The sequence below is a fragment of the Culex quinquefasciatus genome, chromosome 3 (assembly GCF_015732765.1).
Source record: "Culex quinquefasciatus strain JHB chromosome 3, VPISU_Cqui_1.0_pri_paternal, whole genome shotgun sequence".
NCBI classification, from domain to species: domain Eukaryota; kingdom Metazoa; phylum Arthropoda; class Insecta; order Diptera; family Culicidae; genus Culex; species Culex quinquefasciatus.
In genome coordinates this window covers 154,105,184-154,122,416 of record NC_051863.1, presented here as the reverse complement: position 1 = coordinate 154,122,416, position 17,233 = coordinate 154,105,184, and the positions used below count along the sequence as shown (strand labels likewise).

Here is a 17,233-nt window from a genome sequence, read left to right as displayed (position 1 = left end):
CTAAATATGCGCTGCGCTGCGATGCGTGCTAGATAAAGCAACTTTTATCTCAAAGATTTTTTTTTCCGCTGGCATTGCTGATTGTCTTTGCTTTGTTATTATTTTACTTTTTCTTGAAGCCACTTTGTCAAACTCGTTCAAATCGTGTGCTTAAGCGCTTTTTATAAGTTTGTTTTATTTTTTTTATTTCAACAGACTGGAAATGATTAGAAATCTGACCGTATTGCGTACTCTGTAATAATATTCCTCTGATTTGTCCTCCATTTACCTACGTTTTATTATTATTATTAATATTGATGATACCATATTAAGTGCTTAGCTGTATTGCAACTCTTGAACTGAGAAATAAAACATTTGTGTTAATAGATGCATATATTCCAAGCGTTTTATTCTTTATTTCGTATCACTATCAACTAAAAACAAAACAATAGAATAATACCACAAACCAACAACGCACCCTCCTCAAATCATGCTGTTACCCTCCCAACCAAAAGACCGCTCGATGGCCATCTTCCACTTGCTGTACCGCATGTCGCGCTCGTCTTCCGTAATTTGCGGCCTGAACGAAGTGCAGTTGCTCTCCACGCTGACGTTCTCAATGTCCCAGCAGCCTACGGCACGACCCGCGGCCATCGCCGCACCCAACGCCGTAGTTTCCACAACGACCGGCCGCTGCACCTCCAGCCCAATCAAATCCGACTGCCACTGCATCAGCAGCGAGTTGATCGTCATCCCGCCGTCGACCTTCAGCTTTACAAGCGGAAAGCCACAGTCCTTGTTCATCGCGTCCAGAATGTCCCGCACCTGAAAGCAAACAGCCTCCAAGCTGGCCCGCACAATGTGACCCCGCTGGGTGTCCTCCGTTATCCCACAGATCACCCTCGTGCCTCCTGGTTCCAGTACGGTGCGTACAGACCACTGAACGCCGGTACAAAGTACACATCGCCGTTGTTCTCCACCGAAAGGGCCAACTCTTCCGACTCCTTGGCACTCTCCAGCAAATTCATGTTGTCCCGTAACCAACCCAAAGCCGCACCCGCCACGGCAACCGATCCCTCCAACGCGTACACCGGTTCCGCCTCCGGTCCCATCTGATAGCCCACCGTCGTAATCAGTCCATGCGTCGACTCAATCGGCACATTGCCCGTATTGTAAAGCAAGAAACAGCCCGTCCCATACGTCGCCTTGGCCTTTCCACGGCTCAAACACTCCTGGCCAACCAGAGCGGCCTGTTGGTCGCCCAAACAGCCACTCAACGGAACGTCCCGCAATGCACTCAACCGAATCCGCCCGTAAAGCTCCGAGCTGACCGGATCTCCGGCAGCACGCTGAACGGAATGTCGAAGAACTTGCCCAGGGTCGGGTCGTACCGCAGGGTTTCGATGTTCATCAGCATGGTGCGGGACGCGTTGGAGACGTCCGTAACGTGGGCGCCACCGTCGGGCCCACCCGTCAGGTTCCAGATGAGCCAGGTGTCCACCGTGCCGAACAGGCAGTTGTCCGCCTTGATGGCGGCTTTGACCTGGGGAGAAAATAAAGTTTCTTTAGCAAACTTAGGTAATTACACACCAAAATTATAGTTTTTTTTTCTTCTACCTTCTGAGCATTTTTCTACGAAATCGGTCGTTTAATTTTATTTTATTTTTTGCATTTTTTAATCCGGCTGAAACTTTTTTGGTGTTTCCGGTATGCCCAAAGAAGCCATTTTGCATCGTTAGTTTGTCCATAAAATTTTCCTTACGATTTTGGCTGAAACTGATAAAGTGCACCGTTTTCAAGTTAATAGTCCCAGCTTTTCATTTTTTAATTAGTGCACATGTTTGCCCACCTTCGAAAAAAATATTGTTGAATAGCTGAGAAAATTCTCTATATTTTGCTTTTTTGAACTTTGTTGATACAACCCTTAGTTGCTGAGATATTGCCATGCAAAGATTGAAAAACAGGAAAATTAATGTTTTCTAAGTCTCGCCCAAACAACCCAACATTTTGTAATGTCGTTTTGTTTTTTTTTTATAGACTAACATTTCAAAAAGGGCGTAATATTGAATGTTAGGCCCTTTTAAAATGTTCATGAATGTTTCATATTTTAACATTGAAAATCGGACCATTAGTTGCTGAGATATCGACATTACAAAACGGTAGGTTGTTTGTTGTACCTAAAAATGGCTTTAACATGAAAACGGTGCACTTTATCAAAATTTCACCGCAGTACTTTTTGTTTGTAAATTTAATTTTACATCGAAACATGAAGTTGAAAAATTTTTGCGACCAATATTTCGATTTTTTGAAAAGATTGGTATTGATTAAAAAAATCATTACTCGGTCAAAGATGTTTTGTACAACCAGGAAAATTTCAGAAAAGTTGGCATTTTATGTTTTATAAAAAAAAATATTGTTTTTTTTTTGCAAATCCAGTTTTAGTGACAAAAAGATAAATAAAACATTTTTTTACCGTGTATAATTTTTTTCAGTGTAGTATGGAAAATTATATGGACAAACTAATAACGCAAAATGACTCCTTTTGTCATACCGAAGGCACCAAAAAAGTTTCAGTCGGTTGAAAAAATACAAAAAAAAACTTGAATGACCGAAATCTTAGAGAATTGCTAATCTTCAAAATTCTTAATTATTAAAAAGGGGGCAAGTTCTTCATCGAAAAAAAAAACTTTGAGACCGTTAGTAAACTGATAAGATTTTTTTCTGACATTTATGTTTCAATTTGAAAAAAATCCATCATATTTTTTTTTTAAATGCATTTGACTGAAAATATCAAAAAATATTTATTGTTTTTGAAAATAAACGAAACTTTGAATCTTTTTTATAATAGAATTACTTTTATGACACCAACAAAATTAAGGCTTTAAATTTGATTTTGGCTATTCCATTTGTTGATTTTTTTGTCCGTGATTTAAAAATAAAATCAGTTTTAACCATTATTTTTAACGTTTAATAAAGATCTCAAAAATGGCTAGTAAAAAACGATACGGTCAACATGGGTGACATTGGATCTGGAGGGTGAAAGTGGGTCATTCAAAAATGCAGAAAACTTAAAACTTAAACCACCTCAGTGATTGGTGCGTTCCTCGTACAATCACGCCTGATCACATGCAAACAAAATGCCGAAAAAGCGTACTTACCACGCAGAAAAATAAGGCATATTTGAATCAACAAAACGTTTTGTTGATTTGAAAATCAAATTTTTTGTTGAATCAACGCTAAACGTCAAAGCAGCTTTTTCAAAACAACAAAAGACTTTTGTGGAATCGATAAAATCAAGGTCTGTTTCAACGCAAAATCGGCGTTGATTATATTCAACAAAAGTTTTGTTGATTCAAACCTCGTACAGGCTGATTCTACAAAACTTTTTTCTGCGTGACGTTTCTGCCATAATAGCCACACGCAGGAAAAAGTTTTGTAGAATCAGCCTGTACGAGGTTTGAATCAACAAAATGTTTGTTGAATATAATCAACGCCGATTTTGCGTTGGGACCATCCACAAACCACGTGGACACTTTTTGGAAGTCTCAACACCCCCTCGTGGACAATTGTCCATATAAAAAAATTTGTATGGAGCGTGCACAATCGCCATACCCCCTAAAGTGTCCACGTGGTTTATGGATGGTCCCGTTGAAACAAACCTTGATTTTCTCGATTAAACAAAAATCTTTTGTTCTTTTGAAAAAGCTGCTTTGACGTTTAGCGTTGAATTAACAAAAATTATGATTTTGTTGATTCAAATATGCCTTATTTTTCTGCGTGCATATCATGAAGAAAGTTTGGACTAACAAGGCAAATTCCATAAAACTTGATGCTACCTCAGTCGATTCTTTTGCACTTTTCAACCTTTTTTTGTATTCGTCAAAAATATATTTTAGCACAAGTGCTCATAACTTGTGATAGGGTTGTCAGATCTTCAAATGTTTGGGCTCGTTGGAAAGGTCTTACTTATCCAACGATGCGTCGCATGATAGACCCGGACAACTTTTTCATCAACATATTTGAAATCCGGCCTCATAATGTGTATAAATAACACTTAAGATCTTCAACCTACATTTTGGAATGATCTATCAAATACCTATTTAAAAATATACATATATTGACTAAATATCATGCTTTATAGAAAGTGACTTATGGGACCTCAAGACGGATCGAAAGAGTCCAAAACGGACAAAATCAGGTACAGTACGAGTGCAATTAATTTGATCAACATCCAACCACACACATAATTTGGTTCTGAGTCGATAAGTTTTTTTTAAAAGGTCCAATAAACCAAATTTTAAGTTTTTGCTTTTTGGGTGTTTTTTAATACCCCTGAGTCAAGGCGGTTTCAAAAACACCCAAAAAGCAAAAACTGGAAATTTGGTTTATTGGACCTTTTCAAAAAAAAAACTCCAGATATGTACGCGTGAAGGTGGGTCTAGGAGGTCAAATAAAGAGGTTCATTTTTCGAGTGAATTTATAGCCTTTCCTCATTGAGGTGAGGAACGCAAAAACTCCAAAACACACAACTTCGGAAGGGTTAGCACGATTTATCGAGTTTCTTTAGTCACTTACACATAAGTGCTTATAACTTTTGATAATGTTGTCAGACCTTCAATATTTCTCAAGTGATTTTATAACCTTTCCTCAGTAAAGTGAGGAAGGCAAAAACTCTTTGGAAGCGGAAAATTAGATTTTTATACAAAAGTTGGCACAAACGGATATTTATACTCGAGAAGTTAAACTAGTTTATAGTACAATGAAAATGACACATAAATAATGCAAAGTACAGTACCCACCTTTGGCACATTATCCATCAGCCAGCGCAACTTTACGGCAGAAAAGTACGGTGACAGCGGAAGTCCACACAGCGGTTTCAAATAGTTCTTATTGCGCGTCTTGTTCGGCACCTGCTCGAGCAACTGGTCCACCGTGGACGCCGTCCTCATGTCCAGCCAAACGATGGCATTGTACAACGGTTCCCCGGTGCTTTTATCCCACACGATGGTCGTCTCGCGCTGGTTCGTCACCCCAACGGCCACAATGTCCTCGGCACGACCTCCGAGCTCGCACAGCTTCTCCACCGTCCGTTCGATACATTCCTCCACGACGGCTAGGATTTCCTTCGGGTCCTGTTCAACCCACCCTTCCTGAGGGTAAATTTGTCGCAGTTCCTTCTGATGAAAACACACGACCTCGCTGGTTTCCGCCCGAAACAGAATGAACCGGGCCGAGCTGGTACCCTCGTCGATGGAACCGACCAGGTCGCCAAACTTCTTACCGTGGGACATGACTATGAGAGACGACCTTTGGTACGACGGTGGCGATTACAAACGATAAGAGAGTTTCGATTAGCTGCGGCGATAACCGTCGATCGACTGCTGAAAGTAGAAAGAGCGCACAGGTTTAGCCAAACTCGGAGCAGAACAAGACTTGCCGCTAGATGCTTATCTAATCTTTAATACCCCTCTTACCTTACGGGCGGGGCGGCGTTGGGTTCAGGATGGGTCCTAGAAGTAACGGGGGGCAAATCCAACCTTCCCCTGATGATGACGAGCTGCAAAACTGTAATTTCCCGAGCCGCCGCCGTCGTCGTCGTGATCGTTATCGACCAGCCAGAGTGTTTATGACAAATATTTTGTTTTTGTCATGTCTTTATGGGCCGTTGAAACTGCGAGCAAACAGAGAGAGAGAGAGAGAGAGAGGAACCTGGTTGCTGATGTGAGTGTGAAAAGACTGAAGAAAACAAGAAAAATGCAACTTGGCGGAATCGCATTGCTCTAGATTGATCCAAAAGTCTTGATTCTCTTGAATGGAACCTACCTTTAGATCAAAAATTGAAAATTTTAAATGCTGCTCTGCCCAGTTTAATGCAACCGAAATATTAAATTATCGATGATTTTTTTTATTAGAGGTGCAAAACGAGGTGCAAAACCACTATTTTTTAGGAGCCGCTCATTTTCGTTCACTCAATAAAAAGAGCGGTTCTTTTCAACGGCTCTTTCGCTCTTTTTTTTAAATTATGACAAAATAGTAGTTTATGCAACAAGTTGCAAAAAGAGGATTTTTTCAGCACGAGTCGTACATTTATCGAACGAGGTTCACCGAGTTGGATAAATACGAAGAGTACTGAAAAAATCAAGTTTTGCAACGAGTTCCATACAACGTTTTTTGCAATTCCGAAAAAACACACACTGAGTGAAATTTTATGTCAAATTTTCATGTATTTTGTCAATAAATCGTTTAAATCAAAAAAATGTTGAAAAGTGTTACTTTTCAAAATAAATGCTGAAAAGTTCTACTATTCAGCACTGAAATGGATGCTGAAAAGTTGAACTTTTCAGCACTTGTTATATCCTATAGGAAAAGTTATACTTTTCAACATTTTTTTTTTGATTTAAACGATTCATTGAATCAATGCATGGACATTTGTCTTAAAATTCTGTTCAAAGGGTGTTTCTCGTTGTAAACCTTGTTGCATAATAGTAGTTTATGCAACAAGTTGCAAAAAGAGGATTTTTTCAGCACGAGTCGTACATTTATCCAACGAGGTTCACCGAGTTGGATAAATACGAAGAGTGCTGATAAAATCAAGTTTTGCAACGAGTTCCATACACATTTTTTTGCAATTCCAAAAAACACACACTAATTGAAATTTTATGTCAAATTTTCATGTATTTTGTCAATAAATCGTTTAAATCAAATTTTTTTTTGAAAAGTGTTACTTTTCGAAACAAGTGCTGAAAAGTTCAATTTTTCAGCAACCATTTGAGTGCTGAAAAGTAGAACTTTTCAGCATTTATTTTGAAAAGTGTTGCTATTCGATTATGTTATTTTTGGCATAGAAAAGTAGGCTATTTCGTCGTTCAAGAATGACAGGAAAAAGTAAGTAGTTTTACGACGGAATTGCAAAAACTACTATTTTGCAATTCAGCAATTCTTTACCAAAACCGGAAATGGATTTTATTTGTATTTTTTGATTTGGCTCAAACTTTGTGGGGGCCTTCCCTATGATCAAATATGCTATTTTGTGTCATTGGTTTACCCATACAAGTCTCCATACAATTTTGGCAGCTGTCCATACAAAAATGGTATGTAAGTATTCAAACAGCTGTAACTTTTGAGTGAATTTTCTGATCAATTTGGTGTCTTAGGCAAAGTTGTAGGTATTGTTGAGGACTTTTGAGAAAAAAATAGGTACACGGAAAAAAAATTGCCGATTTTTTTATCAACTATTTTATCACTAAAACTCAATTTCCCAAAATACGTATTTTTTGATTTTCGAGATTTTTTGATATGTTTTAGGGGACAAAAATCCAGAACTTTTGAGCCATAGAGAAACATGGTCAAAAAATCTGCCGCCGAGTTATCAATTTTTGAAAAAATAGTGATTTTTGGAAAAAAATCGAAGTTTCATGCAAAAACAGGTTTGACATTACTTTTTAATGCAAAATTGAATTGGCAATCGAAAAGTACTTTACAGATTTTTTGGGCTCCGTTTTCAAGATAAAGCCACCGAAAGTTTGATTTTAGCGAAATATTTGCAGTTTTTCAATTTTTAAAAATAGTGACCATGAGTAACCATTTCTAAACATATTTTTTTTGAAAAGTTCAGAAAATTTGCTATAAAATTGTCTAAGAGACATTGAAGATTGAACCTCTGGTTGCTGAGATACAGCGGCTTAAAGAAAAAGAAACACGAAAATTTAAGTTTTTTAAGTCTCACCCAATAAGCCCACCATTTTCTAATGACGATATCTCAGCAATTAAAGGTCTGATTTTCAATGTTAATACATGAAACATGCGTGAAATTTTCCGATTTTTTCGAAAAAAATATTTCAAAAATTTTTAAATCAAGACTAACATTTTAAAAGGGCCAAATATTGAATATTACGCCCATTTAAAATGCTAGTCCTGATTTAAAAATTTTCAAAATATTTTTTTTCGAAAAAATCGGAAAATTTCACGAATGTTTCATGTATTGACATTGAAAATCGGACCATTAGTTGCTGAGATATCGTCATTAGAAAATGGTGTGTTTTTTTGGTGATATTAAGAAAACTTCAATTTTCGTGTTTCTTTTTCTTTAAGCAGCTCTATCTCAGCAACCCGATGTCCAATCTTCAATGTCTCTTAGACAATTTTATAGCAAATTTTCTGAACCTTTCAAAAAAAATATTTTTAGAAATGGTCACTCATGATCACTATTTTTAAAAATTGAAAAACTGCAAATATTTCGCTAAAATCAAACTTTCGGTGGCTATATCTTGAAAACGGAGCCTTTATCAAAAATCTGTAAAGTTTTGATTGCAAATTCAATTTTGCATTAAAAATGTCAAACTTGTTTTTGCAAACTTCAATTTTTACAAAATCACTATTTTTCAAAATTCATAGCTCGGCGGCAGATTTTGACCATGTTCCTCTATGGCTCAAAAGTTGATTTTGTCCCTAAAATATATCAAAAATCTCGAAAATCAAAAATACGTATTTTGGGAAATTAGTTTTAGTAAAAATGTTGATAAAAAATCTGCAAATTTTTCGGTGTACCTATTTTCTCAAAAGTCCTCAACAATACCTACAACTTTGCCGAAGACACCAAATTGATCAGAAAATTCACTCAAAAGTTACAGCTGTTTGAATATTTACATACCATTTTGTATGGACAGCAGCCACAATTGTATGGAGACTTGTATGGTGAACCAATGACGCAAAATAGCTTATTTGGTCAGGAAGGCCCCACAAAGTTTGAGTCAAATCAAATACAAAAAATAAAAATGGTCGAAATCGGCCGATTTCGTAGAGAGTTGCTCAATTTCGTCGTGAAACTTTTTACTTCTCTTGTCATTCTCGAACGACGAAAGGGCTTGCTTTTCATAAAAAAAACTAGGGATCGAGACCCCAAGGCAATGCTGTAGAGCGAACAATTTGAGTTTTGATTGTTTATGGTTAGTTCCATTCAAGACAATCAAGCCTCCACAAACCTCATTTCTAGATTAAATTTTTGAGAGGTCCTATCTGCATAGGAAACCCATGACGGATAGGTTGTTTTAAAAACAATGTTTTTAAAATTTAATCTAGACAAGCAAAATTTGTTATTCCAATAATTTCAAATTCAGTGGATTGGTTTTCATCTGTTTTCATTTGCGATCAAGGTAAATATGTGATATTATAAATTAATTTAAAGTTTTATTCAAATTAAACTTTTAAACTTTATCAAATTTATTGCTTATGATTTTGGAGGCACTTCAATTCCTTTTCTGTAAATTCAAAGAGACTTTTATTCAAACCCGAATTATCAATAAGGCACTTATCCCACTTCCGTCAAATACCTTTGCGACCCCCTCCTGTCCTACCTACGCGGCAAATCCCGTCTCCAGCCGGTGCAGATAATCCTTCCTGGCCTCCATATCGTCCGCTGGCCGATTATAAGGCAGCCAAACCGGCTCTCCCACGAAGTACCGCTTGGCCTTAATATAATTCTTGCTGTCCAGCGTGAACCGATGGTAGATCCCGGACGGAATCACAATCATATCTCCCGCCACGACCTCGATCCGCACCCAGCGGTCGTCCTTACCGTGGCGCACGTCAAAGTATCCGGATCCGTCCACCACGAGCCGAATCTCCTCGTCCGTGTGCAGATGCTCGGCGAAGAAGCTCTTCAGCTTGTTCTCGTAGTCCGGCAGACAGTCCTTGGAGCAGGTGATTTCGTCCTCGTAGCTGTAACCGCGCTTCTTGCGGATTCCCTCCAGGACACCATCGCTGTCGAAGGTCGAAACGTTGATCTGTGTTGTTTGGGAGAGGGCAAGGGAAAACCGGTTATTTCTGGAAAGATCGAGGTTTGTCTTTTCATTACCTTGAAGTATTCGACACCGGTGCTGGTGAACAACTGGTCCAGGGTGAGGAATTCCGGCGGATTCAGGTGGTGCTCCAGCCGCTGGTCGGTGTCCTCGTTGTCCATAAACCAAGCACGCACCATGTTTGCTCCTAATCGCACAAATTCGGATTGGGATTAGCGGCACAGAATGTCTGGCTGAATGCTAGTTGAAACTGTTGAATGGAATTATCTGGCTCCAAATTGTTCTGTTGTTATCTGTTCCGTCAAGTGCTCACCACTAGAAATTTAAATGCCTTTGACACGACTACCACTGAGCTTTATGTACAAACGAGTGTGTAAATATACTACGAAAACAGTTATGTACTATGAATGAATATTTGAATGAATTCTTCGTAATGTGTGTGTGTGTGTGTGTACGATCCGATTTGGAACGAAAAAGAGGTAAACGGGGTAAACGTAAATTACACGATCGTTCGATTTAGGTCATATCCAGGTAAAATGAAATCTATCAGAGTGTGTACACTGGTAAACAGTATTACACTTTTTTCAGTTCACTTTTACACACTTGTATGGGATTTTTCAGTTCAAGTATGATTACACACTTTCGTGTAATCATACTTGAACTGAAAAATCCCATACAAGTGTGTAAAAGCGAACTGAACAGTGTGTAATGTTGATTACCAGTGTATCGAGAAATTAAAAGTGAGAGTGTGTGCGTGCAACATGGAGTTAACCTTTTCAAAGTGCCATGGTAATCTTCACAGCAACTTCACAGAAATTTTAACTCCATGTTGCACACACTCTCACTTTTAATTTCTCGATACACGAAATAGATTGAGGTTAAATTTTGTACCCGCCAGCAAAACAAATGGGGTGCCCTTCTCTCTGGTGCTAGTGTGCGTGAGCTCGCGCTCAGAGGCAACGTCCCTGACTGAAAAGTTCGTCGGACGTCCGTCGTTTGTCGTCCGTGCAATCGTACGACGTCGCACGACAATGTCGTGTGACTTTCGCGCGAATGTCATACGTTTTTGCACCAAAATGTCGTATTTGTCGTGCGATCGATGATCGAAATTGTACGACATTGTCGTACGACATTCGACCGACGTCGCACGGTTTTGTTATTTAGGATGTCGTGCCTTTGTCGTGTGATGTCATTTCGGGTTTTTAGGTTATGTTGCAGTAAAAAAATAGATATTTCTTTTATTTTTATTTTTTTTAGATGTATTTTTATTGTAAATTTCACCTTTTCACTCGATTTAAAATACATTCATTAATTTTACTTGTGTGTCGCGATCTCCACGTAGTTTTTGGCGTTGTCTTCCAGTTGGTCTTTCAGCTCATCGCTCGGCATCTTGGCCGGAAGTTTTTGGCGTTGTCTTCCGGGTCCGGAATTTGCCAGCCATCTTTTCGAGCCTACGCCAGCGTGCGAGGAAGCATCTTGATCAAGATTGACTATTGCTCTCCGACTAGCCGCAGATACGGCGGGGTGCGGCGCCACCGTTATGTCCCATGGATTGATGGCCACCGGAGTACGGGACAACGTCGGTTTACGCACTTCCGGGCAGATGTTTTTGCGGTCGTTACAGCTTCCGTTCAACAAACTGCGTGGGACAACACAAAGACGCTGGTTGTTAGCAGGATCAGATTGGAAAATTTTTGGTTACCTGAAAAAAAGATAACGTCATTCGGCTGAATCATCATATCCAAATCATATCTAGAGTTTTGTTGTTGAAACAAAGGGAATCTCATGACAGATATTATACTCAAAAAATCTGTGAAAATTCATAAAATAATTAATTGTGGAATATTCAAAAATTTAAAATTCAATGTAAAATTTTGGAAAAAAACACTAAAAAAACAGTTAATAAAAACTTATAATTTTTTAAGAAAATAAAGATAAAAGAAAGTTTAAGACAACAAAAATTCTAACATTTTAGATTTCAAATTAAAAATCAACATCAACGCGTGGTTTTTCTCCAAAGTTTTATGGAGAAAACCCATCTGGACCTGTTTAAATATTTTTGATTTTTTAAAATTTAAAGTGCATGTGTTTCTGAAGACCTCAAAGTCCATGCTTTGAGGATGCTAAGAACTTAAAAGACTTTTTAAAATGTTCGAATGTTTAAATTAATTGTAAAAATTTAAAATATCTGAATAATTTAAAAATGAAATTTAATCTTTGACATTTTAGAAATTTACAAATATCAAGAATTATAAGAATACACTCAAAACCCGATGGTTTGACACCAACTGTTGTCAAACGAAAGGGGTCACTTTTTAGTTTGACACCCATTTTACAAACGAAAAAGTGACCAACCACCGGGGGCTGAGTGTAATACAATATAAAAATTTAAGAGATTAAAAATTGTAGAACCTAAGTATTTCAAAATTTTAAAATTTTTAGAATTTAGAGTTTAAGAACTTTGAAATTATGAAATACTAAAATGCTTAAATTCTATAAATCATTAATTCTAAAATTTTAAAATCCTAAAATTCTAAAATTAAAAAAAAAATATTTTTATATCCTAAAATTATAAAAAATGCTAAAATTTAAAATTTTGTAATTTTAGAATTTTAGAACTTAAGAATTTTAGAATTTTGGAATATTAGAATTTTGGATTTTTGGAATTTTGGAATTTTGGAATATTGGATTTTTGGAATTTTGAAATTTTGGAATTTTGGTATTTTGGAATTTTGGAATTTTGTTGGAATTTTAAAATTTTAGAATTTTAGAATTTTAGAATTTTAGAATTTTAGAATTTTAGAATTTTATAATTTTATAATTTTAGAATTTTATAATTTTATAATTTTATAATTTTATAATTTTATAATTTTAGAATTTTAGAATTTTAGAATTTTAGAATTTTAGAATTTTAGAATTTTAGAATTTTAGAATTTAAGAATTTAAGATTTTTAGAATTTTAGAATTTTAGAATTTTAGAATTTTAGAATTTTAGAATTTTAGAATTTTAGAATTTTAGAATTTTAGAATTTTAGAATTTTAGAATTTTAGAATTTTAGAATTTTAGAATTTTAGAATTTTAGAATTTTAGAATTTTAGAATTTTAGAATTTTAGAATTTTAGAATTTTAGAATTTTAGAATTTTTGGAATTTTAGAGTTTTAGAATTTAAGAATTCTAGAATTGTAGAGTTTTAGAATTTAAGAATTTCAGAATTTTAAAATTTTTAAAATTTTAGAATCTAATTGTTTTTCAGCGTTTCAGAATCAAGAATTCTTTTTAGAATTCAAGAATTTTAGAATTTTAAAAGTTTTGAATTTTAGAAACTTGAAATTTTAGAAATTTAGAATTTTAGAAGTTTAAAATTTATTTTTTTAGAATTTTAGAATTTTTGAATTATTTTTTCTAAGTGTTTGAAATAAAAAAAATATTGCTTCTACCTTTTTGTAATCTGCATTTTTTCATATTTTTATAATTTTAATTTAAATATTTTTTTATTTAAAAAAATATTTATGCAAACCTTTTAAAAAAATACCTAATTTTTTTGTAATCTGGTTTGTTTTCAACATTTTTTTTATTTATTTTATTTTTTTCAGTAAAAAAAATATAAAAAATATAAACAAAATCCGTAAAATATTATTCAGGATGCTGGTAGTTTTTAAATTTTGAAACTCATCATCGAGATAATCCTGGCGGAGCATTTATGTTAGAGTTTTTTTTATTATACAATTCTGAAGTCCAATAATCATAACACCCAATATTAGCCCTCATACTTTCCGTCTTCCAAGCTCACTCCCGATACTTTGAAATGCGCCTCTTCCATCATTTCAATGACTTGAAGCAACAGTTCTATTGATAAAAACTTCCGGTGGATCAGAAACACCGCCAAGAGATGATTATTCTGTACCCCTTTTTTCTCTTACCTTGGGTAGAACTTTTGACACTCGGTGTTTCATCCTCCTCCTCCTTTGGAATGAACCATATCCTCCATAAGTTCGGTTCCTTCCGGTCCCGTCTTCCGCCACGAAGACCTGGCCCACCGGATTCATGCGTCTCGTCCTCCTCCTCCACCGCCACGAAGACCGAATTCTGAATATCTGGAACATAAGAAACTATAATTTGGCCACTTGACCACTCCGGCCGAACAACTTAACTATCAACCGGTCAAAATCCTTCCGAAGCCCAACATCAACAATAACTGGTTCGATTCGGTTGCAATCAAGTCCAAACAAGACCAGCTGAAGAGAACTGTCAAACTGTTTGCGTCGACGAAAATCGTGACGTCGAATTGAAGGAAAATCGATGGAAAAAACAATGTCGGGCATGTCGAGTGTTTGTCGTACGTTTGTCGTCCTTTCGACCAATCGATATCGAAACGGTAAAATCAAAACCGCGCGACAGCTTGTACGACGTGCGACTTTTTTCAAACAGGGGTTCTTTGGGCGAGGTGGACGGTTTTCGATTGAGCGGCCTGTAAATAACACTCACACGCAGAAGTTCACCAAAAACTACGATAACTATCTCTATTCTGGTAATAGAGTTATCTACGTGCGCATGTATTGCGTATACGTACACGAAAAAGATTGAGGTTAAATTTTGTACCGACCAGCAAAACAAATGGTGTGCAAGTGTGCGTGAGCGCGGGCTTAGATAACTCTATAGGCTAGTATGGAGATCGGAAGGAAAGGGGTCAAGAAACAGCTTTACGAACAGCAGAACAAAGGAGAGGGAGCGATTTCTTGGGGCTTTTCTTCACCCTCTCTGACTTGCTTGCGCTGCCGCTGCTGCCCATTTGATTTTTTTCTTGACCGGTTCCTTCCGAAGTGCGTATACCGCTAATATCTACAAGAGTCGAAGCTTCCTCTTCGCGATCTTCCTTGGCAGTGTGTTGTTTTCTAAATCATAAAACAGACCTACAGGCGAGCGATTTTTAAAGAGTTCAAATTTAGTGTAGATTTATTTCATAGATAACAATTAAATTGCTTAAACTTATCAAATTCAGGACGAGTAAATTATAGAGGAGCAGCACATGCAGCATGCAATCTAGCACGAGCCAAAGCTTCATTCTCAGCAAAAACAGCATCATTCAGAAGACTGTCGTAAACGCGCAAGATATCTCCCAGATTCTTCTGTGGATGCAGATGGGCGTACCGTTTAATCAGCTGCTGAAGAGCGTTTAGCTTTGCTGCATTGTTGGTCTCCTCGCTGTCCAAAACGTACCTCATCCGTTGGACGTTCTTCAGTTCCTTCAGGGGAAACGGCCGCATCATCAGCGAGTGCCACTTTCGGCCTGCCGGGCCGCGATCGCACACGACACAGCGGCACTTGTAGTCAAGGGGGCGATCCTCACCGGGCTCCCACCAGCTTGTTCCGTAGGTTGTGAATATTTGCTCCCCTTTGCGGATAGGTCGTAGAACTACCATCTTGACTCGGCCGGAATGGATGACCGTGTTCACCGCAGGGTCACACGAATGATTGCAGATGCTGCCGATGAGCGAAACCGTACCTGCCGTATAACCCTGGGGGTAAACTTTGAAGAAAACCGTTGACGCTAGCAGGCTGCCGAGCAGACGAGAATACGCCAAAAGTGATCGCAGGAAGAACCGTTCGTGGCTTTCTGTGCAGATTACCGATCGTACGAGAGGATTCATCAGAAATACTACGTAATAGAAGACGACAATCACTTTTAAGTAACTGTCGAACTTGCGATTGAAGTGCGGCTTGGCGTTGTGTATAAACTTGAACACTTCCAGCTGGTTAAGAGTTCTTTCCAACGGATTGGGTGCAGTGGCGTGTTCTTGTTCGCAGTAGTCCATCATCGCTTGCAGATCATCGCCAAATTGCGTTAACCCGTAGAAGAAGAATCTCGGAATGATCATTCCCCAGGTGAATGAAATGCAGCAAAGCTTCGACGCCACGCCACACTCAAAACGGTGGTACAGCTTCCAGTTCATTTCCTGGCACTCCTTACTGCAGAACATGGCTAGCGGACACCCGGGACATGGGATCAAACTGTATCCGAACTCGCCGCTGCATTGGCTGCAGCTTTGATAGATTAGATCACACTCCAATCCACACAGTTCGACCTTCTCGTCCAAAAGTATGTCGCCCGGGTTGAAGTCCTTTTGCGCGATCAATCCTCTGCCAAACTTGGCCTCATAGTTCATGCCGATTCCACTGGCCAAGAAGGGAATCTCCGGGTTGATGTCCACGTTGATGTTCATCCGTGGGTGCGGCACCGTTGGCTTGGAGCGGCCTGCTGCAATTTGCTGCTGACAATTGAGTTCCCGGGCCAACAGTTTCGGCATCAGTTGTTCAGGGTAGTTGTTCCTCTTGGCCAAATCGATGTTGTACAGGGCAAACTCGTACTCGCCTTGCTCGAAATAAACGGCCGATCTGTAAAATTTCAAAGTTCCAGATGTTACCTTCACCATGACCGAACAACCATTAAATTTAAATTTTATCCAGTACCGATTCGCGTAGCCCATGGCCAGCTGGTCCGAGCCCGCCTCCGCATGGCAGATGCTCTCGTTGTACAGCACCAAGGCCTGGTTAAGTTTCCTCTCCCGGTACAGACGGTTTCCGGCGCTGCGATGCTCGGCTGCTGGGGCGTTGCTCTTGACCAGTTCCGGGGTCTTGTCTAGCTGTCCGTGAGTTTCAACGAACTTTATCAGCTCTAGGGCGTCAGCGTCGAGATCCAACTCGCCGCCACTTTTCATGTTCCGGCTAAAAGTGCTCTGGAGATGGGCTACCGTTTCCGGGCCGGGTCCACTCTTCACTGCGGCACTATTCATTGTTAGGCGGGTCTGGAAGTTTCAGCTTGTTTTATGAAACTAGTAAATGAAACTGAATACAAACTTTGTTATTCAACTTTTACATCCATTAGATTTAGGGCATCTCCACTGCTGGGGGCAAATACGAACACTGAAAAAAACCAACATAGTAAAATTAAATGCTTTTTCACGTGAGCCACTCCAAAAACCAACACAATAGATTCACATGCTTTTCCTTTGACCCTCACTTGCTTTGCACATCAAATGAATGTGGAAATTATTTAGAATCAGCTGATCGTCGACCAAAATTCCTTCACTCTTTTTTCGCACGCAGTTCACGCGAAGGTCAAATTAATTTCACTTTGATTTGCCCCAATCGACTTGTCCTTCGATTCTGAAGTGAAAGTCACGTTAGAATCACATGTTTTGATTATGAAAGTTGCGTGTCGAAAAATGACGATGAGTCAACAAAATAAGATGGCGAATTTCAGAAGCTCGCTGTTTGAACTCTTCCTTTTAAAATAAGTTTATTGTAATAATCTCGGTAATAATATTGAAAATTTATAAAACATTTGTGAAAAAAAACTTATTGTACAATAACGGTAGGTACTACAAACTATTTAGTATAATGATGGAATTATTTAAACAAATTTTTCCAACACTTTTCAGATAATCAAGATCAAGC

At 38.0% G+C, this 17,233-nt stretch overlaps 3 protein-coding genes across 5 annotated transcripts; all 3 read right to left on the bottom strand.

Annotated features, from left to right (window-relative positions):
* Positions 1–359: 359 nt before the first annotated feature.
* LOC6040216 (glycerol kinase) lies at positions 360–5,690 on the bottom strand. The gene is given in 5 exon segments (XM_038263952.1): positions 360–878; positions 881–1,312; positions 1,315–1,522; positions 4,779–5,357; positions 5,454–5,690. Coding segments are annotated over 4 exon segments (1,548 nt in total). The 5' UTR covers positions 5,271–5,357; positions 5,454–5,690; the 3' UTR covers positions 360–462.
* A 3,488-nt stretch (positions 5,691–9,178) lies between these two features.
* Positions 9,179–10,157, bottom strand: LOC6054106 (1,2-dihydroxy-3-keto-5-methylthiopentene dioxygenase). 2 transcript variants are annotated; one of them, XM_038265722.1, is made up of 3 exons: positions 9,833–10,157; positions 9,330–9,761; positions 9,179–9,299 (listed from the first exon to the last, which is right to left on the bottom strand). In XM_038265722.1, the coding sequence occupies exons 1-2, from the start codon at positions 9,953–9,955 to the stop codon at positions 9,333–9,335; spliced, it is 552 nt and encodes a 183-aa protein (XP_038121650.1). In that variant the 5' UTR covers positions 9,956–10,157; the 3' UTR covers positions 9,179–9,299; positions 9,330–9,332. The 2 variants fall into 2 exon arrangements, with proteins under 2 accessions (XP_038121650.1, XP_001870076.2); XM_001870041.2 differs by having other exon boundaries at positions 9,179–9,761; positions 9,833–10,153.
* A 4,586-nt stretch (positions 10,158–14,743) lies between these two features.
* LOC6040214 (SET and MYND domain-containing protein DDB_G0273589) lies at positions 14,744–16,687 on the bottom strand. Of its 2 annotated transcripts, XM_038265915.1 has the most exons (3): positions 16,634–16,684; positions 16,247–16,581; positions 14,744–16,171 (listed from the first exon to the last, which is right to left on the bottom strand). In XM_038265915.1, the coding sequence occupies exons 2-3, from the start codon at positions 16,567–16,569 to the stop codon at positions 14,788–14,790; spliced, it is 1,707 nt and encodes a 568-aa protein (XP_038121843.1). In that variant the 5' UTR covers positions 16,570–16,581; positions 16,634–16,684; the 3' UTR covers positions 14,744–14,787. The 2 variants fall into 2 exon arrangements, with proteins under 2 accessions (XP_038121843.1, XP_038121842.1); XM_038265914.1 differs by having other exon boundaries at positions 16,247–16,687.
* Positions 16,688–17,233: the final 546 nt, after the last annotated feature.